Raw genomic sequence first — 21,401 nt, forward strand, 5'->3', positions numbered from 1 at the left:
TGGAAAATGAGGGCTAGTTAGTAAAGTTTGTTACATAGATTACTTTGGTGCCATGTCTGCGCAGATTCGGGTAAATTTCATCCTTACTGGTAGAGAGAGGAGGAGGAAGAACTTCACATATTTATGTTCTGTTTTTAGGCAAATGGAGGGGAGAACAGATTCTCAATTGCTACTTCTCAACTGCCTTCAGCTTAAAATAACCCTTATGCCAAAGTGACATATCCTGCTGCTGTTCACTTTCAATACCACTGGAAAAACAAACTAAGCTGTAAGTTGACTGAATATTATATATAATACCTGATAATAAATTACCATATGATTTTGGGCATACTAAAACTCAGAAGGCATTACATTGCTATAACAAAATTCCTTTTATTTTCTTCTAAGCTTTTTAATGTGGAAAATTTTAACACAGATGAAATCAGAGAATAATACAATACTCTTCCATCTTGACTGAACAATTATTAACATTTTGTTGCATTTGCTTTTGTTCTATCTGTCCATCCATCTACTTAGTTTTTCTTTTTTTTCGCTGACACTTTTGAATATAAGTTGCAGACATCCTGAAACTACCTCTAAATCACATCTCCCTCAAAAAAAATTAACAATAGTCACATAATGTCTTCTAATATTCACTCTGTAATCGAGTGTCTATAATTTATAATTGTCCCCAAATTTCTTTTACTGCTCTCTCCCAACCTAGAATCTAGACAATCAAACCATGCACTTGGCTATTATGATTTTGCATGTGTGTATGCTCGAGTGTGCTGTCATATCTGACTCTTTGTGACCCTGTGTACTGTAGCCCCCCGGGATCCTCTGTCCATGGAATTTTCCAGGCAAGAATACTGGAGTGGGTTGCCATTTCCTACTCCAGGGCATCTTCCCCACCCAGGGATCAAACCTGTGTCTCTTGCATCTCTTGCGTCGGCAGGCAGATTCTTTACCACTAGAGCCACCTGGGAAGCCCTACTGTGACTTTGTACATGCTTTTAATTTGGAATAGCTCTTTCACCTTTTGTAATGATACTTATTATTTGAAGGATCCTGGCCAGTTATTTTGTAGAAATCAAAACTGCATTTTGATTTTTGTCTCATGCTGTTGTTTAAGTTGTTAATCTGTCTCTTTACATTTTCTGTAGCCTGGAAGTTAGGTCTAGATGGGCTGGATTGAATTTGGAGTAAATATTCTGCCAAGAATTTCTTTAGAGAATATTGTAAATATTATGTCACACCGGGAGGCAGTGTCAGGATAACCCAGTATATTTATGGTGCTAAATTTGATCTCTTGATTAAGGTTTAATTGACATGTTTCTCCACGGAAAAGATTCATTTTTTTTTTTTTTAACTACAAATCTCTGGAGTTATACTTTAGAATTGTGTCAATATTGTGCCATCAACATTTCTCTCAATGGTTTTAGCATTCATTGATGGGCCTTTCTATTATTAGTGGACATTTGTCCATTAGTGGACTAATTCCACCTTAGTATTATTTTATGGCCATTTTTTAATGTATTTATTTTTAATTGAATATTTTTTAAATAATCATAAATACAGGGATTTCCCTGGCAGTCCAATGGTTAAGAATCTGTGCTTTCAGTGCAGGAGGTGCCCAGTTTGAGCCCTGGTCAGAAAACTAAGATCCCACATGCCACTGGGTGGGGCCAAAAAAACCAATAATGTTTAAAAATAAATAAATTATAAATACAGTGTATAAGGTTATTCACTGAAAGTCCTCTACCTTCTTCTACTTTCCACTTTCTCATGTTTCCTTTCTGAAATGTAAGACCTTTGATAAGAATATAAAATTATCAGGTTATAATACAAAAGAGAATCAAATAAATTCTCCAATAGAATAGGAATATATTGGGACTTCCCTGGCTGTCCAGTGGTTAGAACTCCGAGCTTCCACTACCACCAACATGGATTTGATCCCTGGTCAGGGAACTAAGGACTTCCCAGTTGGCTATAGTGGTGAGGAATCTGCCTGCCAATGCAGGAGACACGAGAGACTTAGGTTTGATCCTTGGGTTGGGAAGATCCCCTACAGTAGGAAATGGCAAACCACTCCAGTATTCTTGCCTGGAGAATCCCATGGACAGAGGAGCCTGGCAGGCCACACTCCAAGGGGTGGCAAAGAGTTGGACACAACTGAGCAGCAGGCCTGGCAAGGCAGGGAACTAAGATTCCACAAGCCAGGAAGAAAAAAGAGTCATGCTTTTTAAGTGTGGTACCATACCAGCTGCCTGTGTATCTCTAGTCAGCTTCCTCCTTCAAAAAGCCTCAGGTTTTTATTCTCAGTCTCCAGATCTTCTAAGTCTTCCTTCTCTACAGCTCTTCTCTAGGTCTCGGAAGATAACCTTACCTCTCCAGCCTACTCATACCTAGTCAGCCACCAATCCTGAATGGCCTCTCCAAGTCATCTTTCCTCTTCTCTTCCCCCACAACACTGCTTTGGTTCAGAATCCCATCACTTTCCCCCTTGTAAATGCAATCGCCTCCCTATAAAGCCCCTGGATTTTTTTTTTTTAATTTTTATTTGTGTTTATGTATTTGGCTGTGCTGGGTTTTATTTGAGGCATGCAGGATCTTTACTTGTGGCATGAGAACTATTAACTGTGGTCTGTGGGATCTAGCTCTCCTACTAGGGATTGAACTCGGGCCTCCTGCACTTGGAGCTCAGAGTCTTGGCCACTGGACCACCAGGGAAGTCCCGGAAGTCCCTGGTGTTTTAAATTATTTATTTATTTTCGCTGTGCTGAGTCTTCATTGCTGCTGGTGGTATTGGCTTTCTCTAGATGTGGTGCGGGGGCCTACTCTGTAGCTGCGATTCACGTGCTTCTCATTACAGTGGCTTCTCTTGTTGAGGAGCACAGGTTTCAGGGCAGGAGGGCTTCAATAGTTGCTGCATTCCGGCTCAGTGGTTGTAGCGCACAGGCTTAGTTGCCCACTTGCTCCTGGGATCTTCTCAGGTCAGGGATCAAACCTGTGTCCCCTGCATTGCAAGAAGTACTCTTAACCACTGGACCACCAGGGAAGCCTGCCCCTGGTGGGCTTATGGGTTTGCCCCTCTGATCATCCCCTTATCCTGTTTCCAGAGTGACCTTTGTGGTTATATTGAACTGTCGTCGCTGTCTGCATTCCCCTTCCCCATTTAGCCAACTTCTCCTTGTACTTCAAAACTTTGCGCCAGAATTAGGTTTTCTAAGAACGCTTCCGGGACTCCTCTGATTCAGGCCCCCCGCTGTGTGCCGACTGATTAACTCCGCCTCTTCGGAGAAGGCGATGGCACCCCACTCCAGTACTCTTGCCTGGAAAATCCCATGGACAGAGGAGCCTGGTAGGCTGCGGTCCACGGGGTCGCTAAGAGTCGGACACGACTGAGCGACTTCCCTTTCACTTTTCACTTTCATGCATTGGAGAAGGAAATGGCAACCTACTCCAGTGTTCTTGCCTGGAGAATCCCCGGGACAGGGGAGCCTGGTGGGCTGCCGTCTATGGGGTCGCACAGAGTCGGACACGACTGAAGTGACTTAGCAGCAGCAGCAGCTGCACACATTACAGAAGCACTGGGCTATGACTGCCGTTTCTCCTATCTCTCCCGCAGCCTGTGTCATAACCATCTCTGAAATATTCCTTGCCAAGTACAGAGCTTGTCACATAGCAGCTCTCATTAAGTGCTTGTTGAAATAACTAATTTTAGAGGTAGCATCAAAGAGCTTGGTGGGCCTCTGAAAGAAAACGGCAAAGAAAACATTTCCGAGGCTTCTTCAGGGAATAGAGAGCCTTTGTGGTTTGGCCACGGGTAGAGTGGACCAGCTCTGAGAGGACGATGAGGCAAAAGCTGCTTCGGCTGCCCGGCTTCTTAGCTTACAGAGCAATGGGCGTGCACGAAACGGGAAGCCAAAGCAAGAAAAACGACAGTTCCCGTCATGCCTCAGGGCACCGCTCCACTGTCCCCTCTGGGTCACCGCCTCTTCCCCACGGAAGCAAAGCGAGCACTTCCGGGTTCGGCAATAACCTGGAGCCGGTGGCGTTAGGTTGGCCCGGCTGGGCCCTGTTCCGAAGCTCCGCCTTCGTCTCGGTCTTTCTGGAAACCCAGCTTTGCTCTTGGCGGTGCCAAGCGGGTATTTTCCGGCCGTTGCGGGTGCCCTTGGGACAGTCCGCTGCACTGAAGCGGCGAGACCTTTGCTCTGTGAAGGTTCGGACGCTCCCGCAGAGAACAGGGAAGCCGGTTCCCGGAGTTGCGGCCCCGGCGCTGACCTTCCTTTTTCCCTTCCCGATTGCAGCGTCTCAGACGCTAGTGTGAGCGCCCCCATGGCGGATACGGCCCCCAACGGCCCCCAAGGGGCGGGCGCAGTGGTAAGTGAGCGGACAGGATCGTTTGGCTTGATTGCAAGTTAGGAAGGAGCTGGGACTGTTGAAAGTCGGGTCCCAAGCGTTCCACCGGCTTATTGTTCTTGGGCCTGAGATTAGTGATAGGGGTGGGGGTGGGGAGAGAGCCGATGGTGAGCTAAGACATTAGACAGAGCTAAAGTTTCTGATTTCGGCAGCGACAACAGGCGGGCCTCCAGCAGTGGCCCTCACTTGTATGCCCGCCTGAATGCCGAGGACAGAGGGCCTTTTCGTCTCTTCCCACCCTTCGGTCTCTGTCCTAGGTCCCACGGTTGAAGATGCGACCTGAGATTGTGCTGTGACACACGCCTCATTACGCACACGCGTGCTGGCAGAGAACGGGTCTGCCGCTTTTTAAGCAAAAGGAGAGCGGTTTTTTCTCTTTTCCTCCTTCGTTATTTTACGAAGAGAAATATTAAGTTTATGTAAACTTTTATTTCTAGGATGCATATCTGCTGCTTACTGTCTTTTTTTTTTTTTTTGGTACCAGAAGCAAAATTGTACGTGAATTGAGCCAGTCACTTAAAAAAAAATGTACAGCATCTCTCTTTGTGCACACCTTTTTTATTTTGCTGAACCATTTCAGAGTTACATGCGTCATTATAATTAACCCATAATGTAGTACTTATGTAGAATATTTTTGTACAGACCACAATGCAGTTACCTCAAAAATTTGTGTAGTTCATTTTGCAAATTTAACGTTGCTACTTGTTACCACCTAATATACAATTCATATTTAATTCCCTCAATTGTCTTTTAAATTGCTTTCTTCTTATCCAAACTCAATCAAAAAGCTTGCAGGGTGTTTACTGACCTTTGGTCCCTTTCAGTCTGGAATAATTCCCTTGTTCTTCTCTTCCCATTTTTGTCTTACCAGAGTCCAGACCTGTTGTTTTGCAGAATGCTCCTTAAATTGGAATTGTCTAATTTTTTGTACCCACCCCTTGACTAGATTCAGGTTAAATGCTTGGTAGGAATATTAAATAAGAGAGATTTCGTTCTTCTCAGGGCATTTTATATATATCAGGAAGCATGTTACGTTGATTTATCCCATCACTGGAGTTTGGTCATTTGGCTTTGGTGGTGTCCACCAGATTCTCTATGGTAAAGATAACTTCCTTTCTTTGTGAATAAAGAGTATTCTGTGTCATGATACTTTAAGATTATGTGAATAATTTTTCACCTCAATATTTTTTTCACCCAAAGATCCATTGATATTTTTTGCCTGAATTATTTGTTGTGGTCAGTCAGTTCACTCTTAAAATGTAAACCAATACATTTTCTTAGATCTTTTTTTAAACTATGTAGTTAAAAAATGCACATGCATAAAAGAGTATGAGGTGAAATGCAAAATTCAATGATTTATCACAAAATGAATACTGTAAACAGATTTTTTTCTAATGTTCTAAAATTAAATTTCAGACAATTGTGTACAGTCTGAATATTTGTAGAGAAACTGAGCACTGTAAGCTGGATTCATCCTTCCACTTGACTTACTGGTGAACATTTAAATTTACCAGAGTAACATGTAGTAGGTTTGGATAGAATAAACCCTGAGGCATGTATCTGAAACTACCTGCATACTGTTAGAAAGCCTGCAGTAAAATTAAAAACATCCTTGAATTTTAAAATAGGCTTGGGTTTCTTTCCCCAAAGTTTTTTGTATCTTCTTCGAAAGAGAATTAAAGTTAGATTGCTTCCAGCAGTGTTTGAGACTCCAGGTTAAAACCTGTTAGGTTTGAAATCCTTTTTGTGTAAACATTGTTTCTAAAACATTAAATAGAATGCAGAATAGCAGAATCCATCACACATAGTAAAAGTAAGTATTGCTTTTGTGAAATTTGTTTTATTTTACATACTCACATGTTTATGTTGGGTCTTGATGTAAAAATTGTTTATGTAGATACTATCCAAAAATGTAAAAGCCACTTTAGAATTTGAATATGAAATACAGTTTGAGAAAATCAATTTTAAGTTATTGAATTAGTGTGATGGACATATCTTTTAGCAAAATGCAGCAAATAGGAAAGATAGAATGAGGAAAAAGTGGAGAAGAAAGTGATATGTGCATGTTTAGTCTAGGGCCACAGAAATCTGTGAAAGACTTGTCAGGGAGCTTTCAGGAGAAGGAAGAAACTCACTAATGAAGAAACAGTTGCCCTAAGAGTTATACCTAAAAAAACCAGTTGGTACAGGAGCGTTGCGACATTTTGAATAGGAATAAAATTGCAAAATAGTCATCCTTTAAAACATAATTTGCAAGCTTAATTTAACTACAGTATTTTTCTTTTTAAATTCAGCAATTCATGATGGCCAATAAACTGGACACAGCAATGTGGCTTTCTCGCTTATTCACAGTTTACTGCTCTGCTTTGTTTGTTCTGCCTCTTCTTGGGTATGTATTATACGTGTTTCTGCTGTTCAGTCATTTTTTTCTGGAATACCTTTTTAGATGTCACACTTTGTTAAACACCCAGGGGTTTGATAAATAATAAAACACATGTCTCATTCTTAAAGGTACTAATATTCTAGTAATAGTACCAACTGGAGGTATATTTTACATTATGTGCTTTGTGAAAAGTAACATCACATTGAAAATCTGAGAGGAAATGAATGTGGGGATGAGTTCCTGTTTTTTCACCTTTTTGAGTGTTTAAGAGGAAGAATGGCTGCTTTCGAAAATTCAGTTGGATATTGTACATCAATAATACTTCAATAGAGATAAACATTCAGTTGGGTATATATATATAAAATGATGCTTCTAAAAAGCTTCAGTAGAGTCACATAATTTTTTTTTTCTATTCTTAAGTAATAGATTTAGGTATTAGGTGTTGTGCAATTATGATGCAATTCACAAAGGAGGAAGAGGTATGGTAGCTGTTTACGTCTCCTGATGATCTCTCCACTGTAATTCGCAGGTTGCATGAAGCGGCAAGCTTTTACCAACGTGCTCTGCTGGCAAATGCTCTCACTAGTGCTCTGAGGCTGCACCAAAGATTACCACACTTCCAGTTAAGCAGAGCATTCCTGGCCCAGGCTTTGTTAGAGGACAGCTGCCACTACCTGTTGTATTCACTCATCTTTGTCAATTCCTACCCTGTTACAAGTATCCTTTTTTACTGTTTTGACAGTGAAATTGCCTACTGAATGTAGGGAGATCACTTGTGATTTTTTTTTTTTTGCTACTGGAAGGATTCGGCAATGAGGGTGTTCCATGAAGCCTGGGTTGGTTAGTTTGTTGGCACTTCATTTGAAAGCAGTTAAGTTAAGTGTAAGAGTTTCTGACTCTAAAATGTGAAGTCCAAATTTTGAAGAGGTGATTGGGAATTTTAAACTTTTTATATTTGATGTTATAAACTTCTCTGTTAGCAATGGATACTGCAAAATTCAGATTCAAAGCACAAGCCCATGGAGGACTTATATTTTAATATGTGAGTTTCTTTCATTTAATTCACACCTTCTTTGGGAAGATACCCAGATGTCTTGCTTTAAGAAAAGAGAAATCCTTAGCTCTGTTTTTTAACTTTCAGTAAGCTAGAAACAAAAGGAAATTAATCAAGAAATAACTTATATTTAATCTGAGAATGAGGTAATTAATAAAGTAAAAAGAAATTAGTATTTGCTTTGAATAGCCTGAAATGCAAGAGATGCTGGTTAAATTCCTGGGTTGGAAAGATCCTCTGGAGAAGGGACAGGCTACCCACTTCAGTATTCTTGGGCTTCCCTGGTGGCTCAGATGGTAAATGCAGGGGACCTGAGTTTGATCCCTGGGTTGGGGAGATCCCCTGGAGGATGACATAGCAACCCACTCCAGTATTCTTGCCTGGAGAATCCCCATGGACAGAGAAGCCTAGCAGGCTGTAGTCCATGGGGTCGAAAAGAGTCAGACACAACTGAGCCACTAAGCACAGCACAACACAAAGTAGAAAATAAGGACAGACCCATGGATTTTTGGAATTTGTAAGTTTATACATTTCAGAAATATGTTGTGGGATAATAGGTATTTTTTAAATGGAGGGGAAGAGATTCTGCAGTTTGATATTTGGGAAGCAATAGATTTAACATTGCTAAACAGATTCTTTCCTGTGGGACCTTTGATATGGTAATATGCATCGTGAGACTAAGAGTTACCAGTCTTTGCTAAACTTAATCATTTTAATCGGTTGTCCACCCAGCTACCCAGCTCCCCTTGAATCATCCCTCAGGAAAATATTCTGTACTTTAAGAAGTGTTGCCCTTAAGTGTTCTTGAATATTTTTGATACAGCTGTACATAATGGAAAGCACAATAAAATATGTCTCTACCACAAGTCTTAAGGAAAAGAGAATGGAAGGAAAATTTTTTTGAGCACTTGTTTTGACAGTATGTATGAACTTGACGTATTTAATCCTTGCAACATTCTAAAGAAAATTGTTATGAGCATTGTATTATTGAGAAGTATACTGAGGCTCAAGGAGTTTAAAATAACCTGCCTGATAGCACATTGGCAAGTGAATAGTAGTGTAGGTAAAACTTGCTAGATAATCCTTGTACTGCAGCTGTAAGCGATTAGCACGTTTGTTGACATATCATTGGATTGACCTGTTTTTATCAGCCACATTCATTGAGGTTCTTTACAATCAGCAATATTAAAATTCTTGCTTTTCTGAGATATAATGGGAAATTGTATAGAGATTCTTGTTTCTGCCCTTAGTAGCTTAAAATTTCCTTGAAGAGAAAAACAGAAATGGTAGAAACTGTTTTCTAGATACTAATGTAGAGCAAATTGAACACATCAGTTATGACCTCTGGGACAGTTATATTGAGTGAATCCTGAGATGCTGCCAAATGACTCAATGACAGTGAAGACAACCTCTCTGTCTTTTCTGTCTAGTATTTGCTATGCCATCTCTAGGGAATGTTGAAGATTAAGGATTTAATGTTCTTTAATTCTTACTGGGAGGGGAGTATGTAGTGGGAATAACATAAGCTATTAATTGACAAGAAATACTAATCTGATTCCTAAAGTAGTTAGGTATTACATTAGTAAAAGTGAGCCCAAAGTCATGTTCTGATCTTTGCTCTTAGAAAGATGATATATTGTCCTATTTCTGTTATACACTCTTTGTCCCTTGAATTTTCTAAATAGTTTAACAATGAATGCTAAAATTATGAGTCTCTTATCAAGGATTTCTGAACTACAGAATGTTAGAGATAGGACATATTAGAAACCCCTAGCTTTGGTCACTGCAAATTCGTACGACAGAAGATGGAACTTGGCCTAGGGAATTGAAGTTAGTGTCAGAGCCAAGAATGAGACCCAGATATCTTGACTCTGAATTCAGGATTCTGTTAAAAGTGTAAAGCTATTTTTATGTATGTGTGATTTCTTCTCAGGAAATTGGCATTTTATTTAATTCTTATAAGTGATAGGGAAGGTTTGGTCAGGATATTAATCAGAGAACTTTTATGTTAGAGTGTTAGAATTCTTACAACACTTGGCTGTGGGTCAGTGTTTTACTTGCCAGTGGAAACTTAGGAACCTTTGGGTCCTAAATGATGAGTTATGGTTATAATGAATTTGATACTCAGATTGTGTCATAGTGGTCATCATTTCCCTCAAACCAAGCTTCCAGTTGGTGTAGAAAAATATCATGGATTATTTTTTAGAAATTGCTATTGAGGACAAGTGTTTTGCCATTTATGATTAACAGTCTATAGCATTTCATGCAAATAACTTGGACAAGTAGGGGTTTTTTGTTATCAACCTAGCAGAAGTTGGGATAAATAGAGTATTTTGAGCAATTTCCATTTTTTTAAAAAGCTAAAAGAAAATTGTATATATTATCTATCACAAAAAGCCAAATAATGAAACTTAAAATAAGGATCCTTTGCTCATGTCTGTAATTAAAACTGATGAAACTCTCAATGGAGTATATATACAAACCAGGTATACAATGTCTTTTTTATTTCTACAGATTGAGAATACCTTAACCATGAAAGCTTGACTATAAAAGCTTAATTGGAACCATATCTCAAAATAATGAAGTCCTTGTAGGAAAAATGAATTAAAGATCTATAGTTGAGGAAAATTTGGGAACTGCTTTTTAAACCATTACCCTATACTCTTTCTTAAGTTGTTGAAAGTACAGAGACTGTGTTGGTATTTGATGGCTAAGGTATTCCATCCAGAATGACCATTGTGGGGTTAAAAGCCATATTACTTATCACTTTGAGGTGGTCTAGATTTTAATTTAATTTAGCAAATGTTCACAATATGTTATATACTAGAAATAGGGGAAATTTTTTTCACTTCATAAAAAGAACTGTGGGTTTAAAAAAAATGTTTACAGATTAAAAAAAAACACTTCATTTTATGAAGTATCAGTAAAACAGAAGCCATCACTGAACTCATTTTAGCAGATGCCATTTCAGATCTGTATACTTGAACATAATACATACCCTGTTGTGCAGAGTACTTGATGAATTTGTAATGTTTTCCTTAATTATTTTCTTCAGTGAGTATTTTCCCAGTCTTGTTATTTTCTTTGCTTCATGCTGCCACATACACAAAAAAGATCCTTGATGTAAGTAAAACAATGTTGGCCTTGTCTTTTGACTCCCGGATTTACAGGTAGTTGACACAAATTTGAGTTCCAAGACATTTGGGTGTGTGTCTCAGAAAGTTCCTATGTTCCTTACAAACCTGCTCTAAATTAGTGATTTGAAAATTTTGGAATTTTTTTATTGTTTCAATAAAATAGTACATTTTGTCATAATGGATTATAGTTAAAATCACTGCCCCGTTCCTGGAGGAGTTTCAGAAGTTTGAAATACATTAGATAAGTTGTCAGAAGTCTTGTTCTGTCAGTGATTTTAACATACTAGATGAGTAGAGTGTACTGAATTTCTTTACACTGATGTTCAAAACTACTGCGTTTCTAAAACATTTTCTTATTCCTGAGTCGGAACATTTAGTCTAATAACCTCCATGTGCCAGGCAGATTGACTGCACATGCACTGAAGTTTAAATTAAAATACCCAAAAATTTGCCTTGTGTTGGCCTTTTTCTCTATCTCCATAGTTCTAGGGTTACAGCAGTAACTGAACTTTGTGATTTCTATCTTTAATTAACTAAGGAATCTCAGATACTTTCTATTTCTGCATAGCCAGATTTTGTTACGGTTGAGAGAAATCACCACCACTTTTAGTGGAATAATCTAATCTTTCTTAAGGAAAACAAAGCATCAATGAATGAAAAGGGCTTTTATTAAAGTTCTCTATTTAATTCTCCAAATATAGAAAATACAGTAAAGCAGGAAAATATGTTAACTTTTGTCCCTAAAAGTATAGTTTGTAATTTTTCATATCATCATTTTCAAATAATTGTCTTTTGATTGTATTACATGTTAGATATGCCATTTATCTAAGGAAAGAAAATAATTGATTGATCGAAAATGCTTTCATGACTTCTGATATTTATTTTCTTACATTTTAAGGCAAAGGGTTCAAATAGTTTACCTCTGCTGAGATCTCTCTTGGATAAATTAAGCACTAATCAACAGAATATTCTGAAGTTCATTGCTTGTAATGAAATATTCTTGATGCCTGCTACAGTTTTTATGCTTTTCAGGTAAGAATAAAAATACATTTATTTTAGGAGGCTGATGTCTAAGTGAATATAATAAATGTATCAACTCAAGTTTTAGGCTGCTTAAATCTGTTGAAGTAAATACTGGTGTGTAGAGTTTGATGGATCTTAGCAATCATCTTCTCATGTGATAGTAGAGAACTACTGCAATAGCACTACTACTGTAGTTGACTATAGTAAACCTAGGAATTTGTCTTCTTTATTATTTCCTGCTGCTGCTGCGTCGCTTCAGTCGTGTCTGACTCTGTGCAACCCCCATAGACGGCAGCCCACCAGGCTCCCCGGTCCTGGGATTTTCCAGGCAAGAGTACTGGAGTGGGGTGCCATTGCCTTCTCCGTATATAGTATGAGTTATTTAACATTTTGAAAATTATTTTCCAAATAACTACTTTTGAAAGAGTCTTAGAAAGGCTAATTTAGTCCATTGTAACATTACTGAGATTATTTTTCCCATACTGGAGAAAAATCTGAAAAGTTAAGGTCTGGTATTGGTAGTTGTCTACTGCCACCTCCTTATTTTGTTTGTTAGTTATGAGAAGAATGCGTAAGTAAAGAAAACCTTCTTTTTGAAAATAGAACATTAGGATAGTATTGACCTCAGTCTCTGAATTCTTGCATTTAAGTTATAAAACTACATTTCTCTCAAGAGGGCAAGGCTGATTCATGTTGTACAGCAGAAACTTAACACAACATTGTTAAGCAGTTATACTCCAATTAAAAAATAAATTTTAAAAAATGTAAAAATATGTAAAGGAAAATAGCTAAATAAAACTACATTTCTTCCCAGATTATTGCTTTTTCAATTTTCAGTTTCTCAGGTAATAGGACATTACAGATAAAAAACTAAAATATCATTTAACTATGAATGCTAGTTGCAATTCTGTCCTCTCCTTCCCAGAGATAAGGAATTTGATATGAGTACATATATGTAGTTATTTTAAAGTACTTACACAGATAGGAAATGTGTATCATTATTTTATGGGTGTGGGGCTTTGTTTAGTTTTTATTGTACATCACAGGCATCAGTTGTGTGCACCTTGCTTCTTTCACTCATACAGTATGTTTTTGTGACCTGTTTATATTGACATTCACAGTTCTGGTTTGTTTTGTTTAATGGCTGCATAGTGTTCCATCATATTATTATGCTACATTTTATTAATGGCCATTTGTTTTCAGATTTTTACTTTTCCATATGTTGCTGCAATAAACATTTTTTTTAACCTGTCTGCTTATACTTTTGTGTGAATCCATATATACTTTTACTGAGTCTAAGCTGGTTATATTTTATATTTAATAGACCATGTACCAAATTGCCCTCTAATAGATCTGTTACCTATTTTCCATAATCTCATTAGTTTGTAACAAACATTTTTATCTGTGAAATATTTCATTTTAATGTTCATTGACTTGATTAACTAGTGAGGTTTTTATATAACAACAGTTACTCCTTTCCTTAGCAGTGTTTTTAAGCTGGTAAGAGAGTTTTTTAGATTTCCTCATAAATACATCTGTACCATTGTTGTAAATAATATTTTCCTCTGAAAATTCCAGAATCACCACATGTTGTTAAGCTGTGGGGTTCCAAACTAGATAATATAATTTAAATAGGGTCCTAGAATGGTACAATGGAAAAACTTCTTACCGGGTGTCAGGGAGCTGGATTCTGGATGAGTTGACAGTTAACTAGGCCTTCTGGGCCTTGTTTTTGTACATTTAAAAAACTAATAGTAGTTGAAATTAGTAACTTCCAAAAATCCTTCCAATTGTAACGTTCCATGAATATTAAATATAGAATTTGATGGAACTGTATTTGTCTATTATTCACCTCTGGAATTTTCACCCTAGAAGTTAGTTCATCTTTTTTGTGATCCTCATCATACACTTAAACATTTTAATTGATGAAAGGAACTTTTTACCCTCTTACTTTCTTGCTCATTTTTCTGTTTCTTGGGTCGCCTGGTCTTGGGTATCCCCAAATTCTGTGATTTGCTTTATGTACCTGAGTGAAAGTTAAAATGTAGCTACCAAAACTAACTCTATATGTGGAGATAATTGGTGTCTATTCAGGTTAATAAACAGAACAGTTTGTTCTCTTTTTAAGTAAGCTGAAGAGAATTACAATGAAATGCTGAGACACCAAGCACATTTAAACAAAAAACCTCATTATTGGAACTGTAGTGAATTTTTTGTTGGCATACCAAGCATTTACTATATTGGTATATTAAGTCAGTTGTGGTATTTAGTCTTTTATTTAAACACTTACAATGTACAAATTGATCTTAATTAAGATTATTATAAAGGAGATGAGAATTTACCAAAATATTTAAATAGAAGAATCATGTTATTTTTAAAAAGTAAGACTAAGTAATAAAGTATTATTCAATTCCCTTATAAGAGAAGCTATTAATGGTTCGAGTTTGTCACTTGACTTTAACACAGATTAAAAAGTTAAACATTTCAAGTCATTATTCCTTAAATGCTACCTTTCATGGTAGAAGCACAGTCTAATATTAGAAGGCCTTGTTATTAAGTTAAAGTTGTAGCAGTAATGCATAAAACTATATTTAGAAGTGAACAGTTTTTGAGTTTATCTTATACATGGAGTCTGTGAGTTAGTTTATCTTACATAATACACATACATGTGCAAAGACAGATAAAAAAAAGGATGATCATTTTGGGTTTGTTCATCAGTAGAGAGCATGTTAGTACATGCATAAAATGGAATATTTCATGTTGTAAAAAGAATAAGATAATTTGTGTGTTGTGATAGGGGATGATTGCTAAGATACAATACATTTAAAGTTAGTTGAGAACTGTGTAGGGTATTCCCCATTTATATTTGAGGTGTGCGTGTTTAAAGGCATATATGTTTCTTTCTGTTTCATCTCTTTTGTGTTTTGGAGTATAGTTGTTTTATAACGTTGTGTTCGTTTCTGCTGTACAACGTCCTGAATCAGTTATGTGTGCGTATGTCCTCTCCCTGTTGACCCTTCCTCCGGCTGCCCCATCCCACCCCTCCAGGTCATCGCAGAGCACTGAGCTGAGCTCCTGTGCTCCACGGCAGCTTCCCACTAGCTGTCTGTTTTGCACATGGTGATGCATATATGTCAGTGCTGCTTTCAGTGTGTTCTACCCTCTTCTTCCCACCCTGTGTTCACACGTCCCTTCTCTGCCTTCTCTACGTCTGCATCTCTGCTCCTGCCCTGCAAGTACGTTCATCAGTACCTTTTCTAGGTTCCATATATATGCGTTCATGTATGATATTTATTTTTCTCTTTCTGACTTATTCCCTCTGTATGACAGACTCTAGCTACATCCACAGGGTTCTTCATCTTTAAAACAGGAATGATAATACCACTTCCTTCCTAGAGTTAACTGAGTTCAGTGCATTACAGAGTGAGCACTGCATTTTAGCCATTATATACACTTGTTTATGTAAATTTCTGGAAGGCTATATTAGAGACTGCTATAACTTTGATTAAGAAACTAACTTGGATGATGGAAAATTTGTGTTTCATTGGATATTCTTTTCTACTTAATGTGTTCTGTAATGCCTCTATTTTTCAATTTACAGAGTTAAACTTTTATCACATGATTTATTGGAGAAAGTAGATATATTTAGTTATAAATTTGTAATCATGTAAATTTTTATTATGAAAGTAATACAGTTGGGGGTGCAGAGAGGCTAAAAAGGAGAATTGCCTGGCAGTCCAGTGGTTAGGACTCTGTGCTTTTACTGCAGGGGGCTGGGATTTGATCCCTACTCAGGGAACTAAGATCCTGCAAGCTGTGTGGGTCTGCCAAGGGTGAGTGGGGAGGCTAAAAAAATTTAACCTAAAAAATCACATTTAGGATCTTGATGCGTTTATTCTACCTCAGATTTTTAAAATATAGTTGTAATAATATGTATAGCTTTATATCCTGCTTTGTTCAGAGTTCCTGTGTAGTTTTCAGTAGTCAAGATTTTAAGTAATTGCCTACTGAATCCATCAAATATACATATCATTTACTTAGCCCTGCTACCCAACTGGGCTTCCCTGGTGGTTCAGATGGTAAAGAATCTGCCTGCAATTCAAGAGACCGAGGTTCAGTCCCTGGGTGGAGAAGATCCCCTGGAGAAGGCTACCCACTCCAGTATTCTTGCCTGGAGACCGTTAGTTTGTTGCTGTGTTTTATTTGTGGTTGTTTTAGTGAACATCTTAAGATAGTTTTTCCTAGGAAAGGATTACAAACTTAGAATTTCAGAAACATGTATATGACTCTTGGGGTATTACGATTGTCAGTTTAACCAAGAAAAATAAATAATATAGGCTATGTTTAGCCAATACTCACATTTACTAGTGAGCCTATATGGTTTTATTAATTTTCTTATTTGTTTATACCAAATAAACTTTTCGTTCTAAATATTTTATAAAAAGTTTTAAAACTTGATTACCAATTATTAGTGGCAGTTGTTGAAGCATTTATATAACATTTTCTGATTTATTTAGTAGCTTTAAAAAATTTAACAATACCTACATGAACAACTTGGACTTAGATATGATAGATATTATGATCATTTGATGAATGTAAACACAGACATTGTCCAGTTAAGATGCCTTTAAATGTTGAGTATATGTATGAATTGATAATGTGTATTTATTTCCCTTGTATTTATTTATTTCAGTGGTCAAGGAAGTTTGTTCCAGCCTTTTATATACTATAGATTCCTTACTCTTCGATACTCCTCTCGAAGAAATCCATATTGTCGGTAAGCTTGTGATTAGTTTAAATCTATTTTATTTATTAATAGTATTGTGAAATATACCATTTGTAACTTTTAAGACTTGTTTAACTTTTATGTTAGAATTTAGAAGCAAGCAGTGTTTTGCAAATCTAAGTTCTAGGATTGATGAGGTGCTTGCTTTTCAGACATTAAGACTGAAGTTTTCTTGACCACATCTAAAACAGTGCTAAAGTGTAAGGAATTTAAAACTGTGTAGGACAAAAGTCTCCCTCTCCTGGTACTGTCCTAGTTGAGGAAACACATCGCAAATAAGGAAGGAAACAGTAGTGCAGGATGTGGTATTCACATGTCAACCTGTGATGAATTTCATGTTTATTGTATCAGTACTATAGTCCGCAAGAGGGGAGAGATCATTAAGCCAGAAGAGAGAAGAGCCCAGGAAAGTTTCACAAAATATTTTAATTTGTTCTGGAAGGATTAAAGACTTGCAGTAGACAGTGAGAACGAGGAAAAGCATTTTAGGTAGGAAAACAGTAGGAGCACAAGTTCAGAGCAATAAGATAAATAAACACAGTTTAAGGGGCACATATGGAGGCCTGTTTGACTGGAAGGGAAATTCTGAGTGGTGAGTGGTTAGAGCAGAGATTTAAAGGTATATTGGAACCATGTCGTAAAACTTCTTGAGCCTCAGGGTAAGAAGTTTGGAACTTAGTACTTTTTAAATGTAGAGGAATGATGGTGGGCTACAGTCCGTGGGGTCACAGAGTCTTAACACGACTCAGCAACTAAATGACAGCAGCATTTATTGATCATTTTCTGTGTTGCCTCATTGAAACTTCCCTGTGACTCCAATAAGTACATATTCCCATTTTTCAGATGAGGAAGGCTCTAAGAGGCAGTATGTTCTTTTAAGGAAATGTTAGGAGGGGTAGCTCATATTAGATAACTTTCACATTCTTGCTCTCTTTTTTTAGACCTAGTCGAATTTGCGTAAGTCAGATGTGAAGATAATGTGACTCAACTGTGAAGGAAATACAAATCATCCCTAATCTCAGCCCTTAGAGAGCCATTTATTAAATGCATTTATTAAATGAGTATTTTCCCCAAAAAAGGACACAGGTGTTGATTTGGGGAATTTTAATTCTGTATGTTGCCTGCAGTACATCCTGGTTATTACTTCTTTCAGATTCTTTAGTGGAAAGTCGTTATCAGCATTTACTCTTGAATCACATTGCTTTTTCATTGACTTTCTGAAAGAAAACATATTTTATGTTGCAGGACCTTGTTTAATGAACTGAGGATTGTTGTTGAACATCTTATAATGAAACCTGCTTGCCCACTGTTTGTGAGAAGACTTTGTCTCCAGAGTATTGCCTTTATAAGCAGACTGGCACCAACAGTTGCCTAGTGTAACTTCCAGCTAAGTTATATATAATACAAATAAGCATTGTTAGCTGCTGGTACTTCTGCTAGGGATGGATAATTCCAGGTGTAAAACTGACCTCAATGCAATTTACATAATTTACATAAAATGCTTCTCAAAAGTAATCATTTTCCTGGCATGTTAAATCAAGCCTTTCAAATACTTTCTGAGAAACTTTCTTGTGATGCGTTGTTAATAGTTAAGGAAGTTTGAATCTTGTGATAAATGTATCAAGAATTCTTTAGATGCTGCTGTGCTGCCTTTATCATGAAGTACATTTATTTGTCTGGTAAAAATAGCTCTAAAGTTTGTTTTCATCTAATTGGTAACCTGAATTTACATCTGGCATGAGTTCATTATGATAATATTAACATGTAAATTCAGTATACTTTGAGACAGTATTCTTTTGCCATTCAGTAATTTTGGTTGATGGTTGTAACAAAACACCTCCCTCCTCCTGTATTTAATTTCAAAGTGCTTTTATGTAGAGTTTATACTGCTTCATTAGGACAGATTTATTTTGGATTTCTTTATGTATCTTATACTATGACCTTCCAAAATTTTATTTTCATATTTACTTCTGTGGCTTTGGGTATTTTTTTCTTACAGGCCCAGCTGAAAGGTTGTTAACCAACTGGGTAAATACTTGTGGTCACCTAAGCATTTTACATCAGCGAGCAGTAGTCATACAGTTTTCCTCTCAGAGACAGGTTGAGTAACATTTCTCAAATAGTAAATCCTTCTTTTAGGATTGTGGATACAATTACTTAGATCGGATTCTTGACTGCCAGTTTTCTCAGTTTCTTAGGCTTGAATTTTCATAGACAGTTGCACCAGTTCAGGTGCCCTTTGAAAGGAATGTAAGTGAAGATTGAGCTGTGACTGAACTCTGTATCTGTTCTGAAATAATAATGAAGATCATACACACTTACCTATCAAATTTCATTTAACAGATTAAATAGAAAGGTTTATAAGTGTTGGTTATTGATTGGGAATGGGGCCAGAGGAGTTGTGGGGGAAATAGTGTGCATTTCAGTCTTGTAATGCATGGATGAATTTAGAGGAATTGAATGTATTATGCAACTGTGATTTGAGTTGTTTAATATATGAAACACATTTGTTGAGCTTCCATCAACTCCTTTTTAAAATTCATTCTGACCTTTATTTATTGCATGATTGGAAATGTTTAAAACATGGCAAAATGTTAATACAGAGTAATGTAATGGTTTTTGTAACCAGTTTTCTTCTATGTGCATGTAATTTAGATTTCTCAAATATACTCAGTGACTTAGCAGTAACATCAGTTTTCTTTTTATTCAACTTTTTGGTCTATAAAAATGTGATACCTACTTGATAGCTCAACTGTAACCAGCTATTTTTGTAATTTTGTAATATTATATACAAAGTTAGAGAAGCCTCATAATACACAGTTGATTGTTGGAGGGCACTCTCATTGTCACTATGTGTGTAATCTGATGGTTTTAAAAACTAAATTTTCTAGAGCAATAAAGTAACTTTAATGTTAAGTAAACAATATATTATTTCTAATGATGTTTTTAAAAATTTGAATTATATCAAGAAATTATGGCAGCTGAAGGCATTTTTTTTTAAGTTACTAAGTTTCTTTGTTTCCTACAATTTTTTTATCTTGAGATAATTTTAGATTTGTAGAAAAGTTGTAAAAAATAGAGTTTCTGTATATCCTTTACTCAGCTTCCCCTTGTATTAACAGATTCCATAAGTATAGAACATTTATCAGAACTAAGAAATTAACCCTGGGACAATACTATTAACTACTAAGATGTGGAACTTACATTTCACCACCAGTTTTTCCATTTATTGATTTTCTTTTTGTGTGCTCCCTTTTAAGCATGATTGTTTCTTTTAATGATCTGTTAAGTATGCCTCTGTTTGTTTTTTTTTCTTTATTTTGAAAATTATTGATCAAAAAGATTTTCCTAAAGGAAATAATTTAGGTGGGTTTTAACGAAAAGAATTTAACATTAACACTATTAAAATTTAACACTTTCTGTGCTTCAGAAGTTGAAGCTTTTATCATATAATGGGATTATACTTCTGATATATTTTTTAAAGAAAAATTTGGCTTATAAATAAGCTTCCCTGGTGGCTCAGATGGTAACGAATCTGCCTGCAGTGCAGGAGCCCCAAGTTCAGTCCCTGGGTCGGGAAGATCCCCTGGAGAAGGAAATGGCAACCCACTCCAGTGTTCTTGCCTGGAATATTTCATGGACAGAAGGGCCTGGTGGGTTACAGTCCATGAGGTTGCAAAGAGTGGGACACAACTGAGCAACTAAGACTTTCACTAAATTCATGAAAAAATAAATCCTACAATTTGAGCATTGCCAGATGTTTAGTTTGCATGAACTTATAGTTAGGAATTTTGCAGTATGAATATGTACAGTCAGCTCATTCGACATCTGAAAGTACAGTGTAACTTTATATCTATCAAGTTAAAATTGAAGAAATATAGGAACTTCCTTGGTAATCCAGTGGTTAAGACTCCACCAGTCCAGTGCAGAGTGCGTGAGTTCAAGCCCTGGTCAAGGAACTAATATCTCACATGCCGCGAGGCCAAAAAAATAAAATTGTATGGCTTGGATGTCATTTACACAACGCAAAATGTATAACAAAAAAGAAAATTATTATAATAGAGTATATAGAATGAGTGTACTAGGGAAGGTTACAGCTGCTGAATTTATTTTTAATACAGCATAGCTGAATTTATTTTTATGTGTTTAAAAACAGTTGATTTAACATCTAGGCTATCTGATTGTTTAGGAAGTTGTATAGTGCTGCTGTTCTAGCACTTTTAAATATTAAACTTTCTTGGACAGGTATAAGCCTCATACAGAATCTACTTTATTCTAACAAAGATTCTGTATTCCTTTTGTATAGTTGATTCCTCATGAATTTTAACTATTTAACGTCAGTCCAAAGGGGAATTTCTTAAATAAAGTTTGAGATCAGAATGAATGAAACTAATTTTGAGGGATTGTGGTAAAGATCCTTATGTAATGCTAACAAATGTGTTTTAATTAACATAGATCTGAAGCTTCTCTCCACCCCTACCCAAAGCCCTTTTTGATCTGCTAGCTTAATGTTGTCACCCAAACTGAGGCTGATTTTTATTCTGTGGTGAAAACCGCAAGGGAGAAAGTAACCAGTTATGCTGATGAGCAGTAGGTGGCACTCTTTCCTCAAGTAGT

General features: G+C 36.7%; 1 protein-coding gene across 2 annotated transcripts; it reads left to right on the forward strand.

Annotated features, from left to right (window-relative positions):
• Positions 1 to 3,983: 3,983 nt before the first annotated feature.
• Positions 3,984 to 19,708, forward strand: TMEM33 (transmembrane protein 33). 2 transcript variants are annotated; one of them, XM_040238114.1, is made up of 8 exons: positions 4,020 to 4,201; positions 4,290 to 4,362; positions 6,696 to 6,790; positions 7,314 to 7,501; positions 10,894 to 10,961; positions 11,874 to 12,007; positions 16,692 to 16,775; positions 18,030 to 19,397. In XM_040238114.1, the coding sequence occupies exons 2-8, from the start codon at positions 4,318 to 4,320 to the stop codon at positions 18,157 to 18,159; spliced, it is 744 nt and encodes a 247-aa protein (XP_040094048.1). In that variant the 5' UTR covers positions 4,020 to 4,201; positions 4,290 to 4,317; the 3' UTR covers positions 18,160 to 19,397. The 2 variants fall into 2 exon arrangements, with proteins under 2 accessions (XP_040094047.1, XP_040094048.1); XM_040238113.1 differs by having other exon boundaries at positions 3,984 to 4,362; positions 18,030 to 19,708.
• Positions 19,709 to 21,401: the final 1,693 nt, after the last annotated feature.

Source organism: Oryx dammah, unplaced genomic scaffold (genome assembly GCF_014754425.2).
Source record: "Oryx dammah isolate SB20612 unplaced genomic scaffold, SCBI_Odam_1.1 HiC_scaffold_3, whole genome shotgun sequence".
Classification (NCBI taxonomy): domain Eukaryota; kingdom Metazoa; phylum Chordata; class Mammalia; order Artiodactyla; family Bovidae; genus Oryx; species Oryx dammah.

Excerpts from the sequence above, each read along its gene's own strand:
- TMEM33 (XM_040238113.1), top strand. The coding sequence starts at position 4,318 with ATGGCGGATACGGCCCCCAACGGCCCCCAAGGGGCGGGCGCAGTG. Across the intron at positions 10,962-11,873 it reads ACACAAAAAAGATCCTTGAT|GCAAAGGGTTCAAATAGTTT; the intron begins GTAAGTAAAACA and ends TTACATTTTAAG. Across the intron at positions 16,776-18,029 it reads CGAAGAAATCCATATTGTCG|GACCTTGTTTAATGAACTGA; the intron begins GTAAGCTTGTGA and ends TTTATGTTGCAG.